We start from the raw sequence: 3,560 nt of genomic DNA, 5'->3' as shown, positions 1-3,560 counted from the left end.
TAGATAGATAGATAGATAGATAGATAGATAGATAGATAGATAGATAGATAGATAGATAGATAGATAGATAGATAGATAGATAGATAGATAAGTAGATAGATAGATAGAAAGATAGTTGGTAAGTTAGTTAGATAGTCAGTTAGTTTCTTAGGTAGTTAGTTAGTTTCTTTATTAGTTAGTCTCCTTGTTAGGTAGTTATTTAGTTAGTTAGTTAGTGCTGCCTTACATAAGTCTTTGGTGATAACCGAATAACTTCGGTACTGCCAGACAACCATACTAGAAACTAAACTACGAAGGTTACATATTATAAAGTGGTTTCATTCTAAGTTTGAAAAGTCTTATTCATCACCACAACTGTCAAGGTTATGGAATCAGCAACTTCTAAGTCGTACTTAGGAAGATTTTAGCCTAAAGCGAAAAAGCTGGTTTTACTCATAATTTGTTTGTAGGAAAATTATCGTTCCGTTGAAAATTGTTCTTAAAATCAAGAATCCAACTAATACAACTAGAAGAAGTTGGCAGCAATGGATCACCAGTATTGAACTTCTTTCCCCTTTCTTTCATTATTAAATAAAAATATAATGTTCCTTTTTTTCTATCAGCATTGTTCGTTCTGGTGATGCTATCTATGTGCGTGTTGGTGATTATGATTTGACCCGCAAATACGGCAGTCCAGGAGCTCAAACTTTAAGAGTGGCAACCACTTACATACATCACAATCACAACAGTCAAACTTTGGATAATGACATTGCTCTACTTAAATTACATGGTCAAGCTGAATTAAGGGATGGTGTCTGTTTGGTAAGTAGTACAATTAACACAAATGACCTTTCGAACAATTACAAAAATGTAACCCTTTCTTTCTTTCTATGTATATGTATGTAGGTCTGTTTGCCTGCCCGAGGTGTTAATCATGCAGCTGGTAAACGTTGTACAGTAACTGGCTACGGTTATATGGGAGAAGGTAAGCAAGAAGAAAATTTTATTGTAATTATTTAACTTCATTAACATAATTCTTATGCTTTAGCTGGTCCCATACCTTTACGTGTTCGTGAGGCTGAAATACCTATAGTCAGTGACACAGAGTGCATACGTAAAGTTAATGCAGTGACAGAGAAAATCTTTATATTGCCCGCTTCTAGTTTCTGTGCTGGCGGTGAGGAGGGTAATGATGCCTGTCAGGGTGATGGTGGCGGCCCGTTGGTCTGTCAAGATGATGGTTTCTATGAATTGGCTGGATTGGTTTCATGGGGCTTTGGTTGTGGCCGTGTTGATGTACCCGGTGTTTATGTTAAAGTTTCTTCATTTATCGGTTGGATTAATCAAATCATAAGTGTCAATAATTTATAGTTGTCTACTTCGGTAGAAATTGAATCACTTTATAATACTTAAGATTTATGAAATAAGTTGAGGAAATTGAAATTCGTTTGATTTAACAAATTGCGAATTAATAGTATAAGAGAGTTTTATTGCAAAAAAAGGCAACAAAATACCAATTAGAAATGAAAATAATAAGTTTTCTCCCTTTAATTTATTATGTATTTAATTTGAAGGCAAAATTCCAAAGGAGTTTTTTTATTATTCTAAATGATTATTATTAAACATTATAATGTTAAAATAGTTTTTTTTAATAATTTTTATATAAATTATGAGTTTAAACTCTAAAATATTTATATAATTTATATATTTTTTTCATTAATTTAATATAATATTATATGACTGTTATTTTTATATTTTAGTATTTTTAATATTATTGCTATTAAGATATTTAATTATTACTAAATTTTATTTAAAAAAAATAAATATGTTTAATTTTAAGTTTTAACTATTTTCCAAACGAAAGAAAATTTAGTTTTTACTTTTCGAAGTTAGAAGTGAAAAAATATTTTTAAACATTTTTCAAAGATATTGTATGCATATCGTAAAATATTTAATTATATATATTTTGTATATATTTTTAAGTCACTTATTTTAAATAAAAATATATTTGAAACGAAAACTTATGTAATTAATTAAATATTGAAATTAAATTAAAATTAACAACAGATGTTTTTGAACAAGTCCAATTATTATTAAAATAAAGAAATATCGTAACATAAAAATTGCATGAAGAACTTACTTAAAAATATCCAAATATAGACTACTTGGCTAAGAATAGAGACTTCAATAAAGACAAGACTACAAACTAGACAAGAAATATATCTGATTATAGACTAGACTATGCCAAAGACCATCCTATAGACTAGAATAATGACTAGACTAAAGATAATACCAAAGACTAGACTAAATACTAGAGCAACTACTAGACCATTCAAAAAAAACAAAAAAAAAATAAAACTAGAATATAGAGTATACTACAGATTAACTAAAAACTAGACTAAAACAAAGACTAGACTAATAACAAGACTATTGACTAGAATATAGACAAGACTGTAACCTATACTATAGACTAGTCTACTTTACTATAAAGAAGATCGAAACTACAAAATATACTATAGAATATACCATAGACTACACTATGGTCTAGACTGACTAGACTATAGACTAAACTGTAGACTTTACTATAGATTAGAATATAGACTAGATTATATATTGTATTATAGATTAGACTATAAACTAAAACACAGACTAGAATAGTGACTAGACTATAGGGTGGACTATAGAGTAGTCTATAGCATAAACTAGACTACGCTGTAGACTAGACTATAGCCTTCACTAAGAACTAAGCTATAGACTGCACTATAAACTAAACCGTAGACTAGACTAAAGACCATACTATAAACTAAACTATAGACTAGATTAAAGACTAGACTAATGACAAGACTGTAGACTAGATTATAGATTAGACTATAGAATATAAACTAGACTAACTATAAAGTGTACTATAGAATTGACTATATACTAGAGTATGGATTTGACTATAGACTAGACTGTAGACAAGACGGTAGACAAGACTATACTATAGACTAGACTATAGAATATAAAGTAGACAACACAATAATGTAGACTAAACTATAAAGTGTGCTATAGAATAGACTATAGACTAAAGTATGGACTGGACTATAGAATAGACTATAGACTATATACTCGACTGTAGACATGACTATAGACTGGATTATAGATTAGAATATAGACTTGAATATATACGAGACTGTAGATTGAACTACAGATAAGACTATAAACTAAAATATAGAATAAAAGAAAGTCAAGACTATAGTAGTCTATAGCCTAAACTAGACTTTGATATAAACTAGACTATTGGCTAGATTATAGAATTATAGCTTTCACTATAAACTAAACTGTGAACTATACTAAAGACAAGACTATAAACATAATTATATACTAGACTATGAACTAAACTATAGCCTGGACTATAGCCAAACTAATGAAACACTAACTAAATCCTGATTAGACATACGCTATAAACAATTGACTACAAATTCCATTCAAAAAAAATATTTTTTTCATTAATAACGAGAACTCTTTACCAAGTAATATATGAAATAACTACATTTCCTACAATACTCAATACCAAAATTTGAAAATATTTTACTGGGTAT

General features: G+C 28.7%; 1 protein-coding gene across 1 annotated transcript; it reads left to right on the top strand.

Annotated features, from left to right (window-relative positions):
- Positions 1-608: 608 nt before the first annotated feature.
- On the top strand, positions 609-1,583 carry LOC124420132 (protein masquerade-like). Its single transcript, XM_046952147.1, has 3 exons — positions 609-801; positions 886-964; positions 1,028-1,583. Exons 2-3 carry the CDS (start codon positions 955-957, stop codon positions 1,348-1,350), a joined length of 333 nt encoding a protein of 110 aa, XP_046808103.1. The 5' UTR covers positions 609-801; positions 886-954; the 3' UTR covers positions 1,351-1,583.
- The last annotated feature ends 1,977 nt before the right edge of the window (positions 1,584-3,560 follow it).

This window comes from Lucilia cuprina, chromosome 5, assembly GCF_022045245.1.
Source record: "Lucilia cuprina isolate Lc7/37 chromosome 5, ASM2204524v1, whole genome shotgun sequence".
NCBI lineage: Eukaryota > Metazoa > Arthropoda > Insecta > Diptera > Calliphoridae > Lucilia > Lucilia cuprina.
The sequence above is the reverse complement of the archived record's forward strand: the minus strand, read 5'-3'. Positions and strand labels throughout refer to the sequence as shown.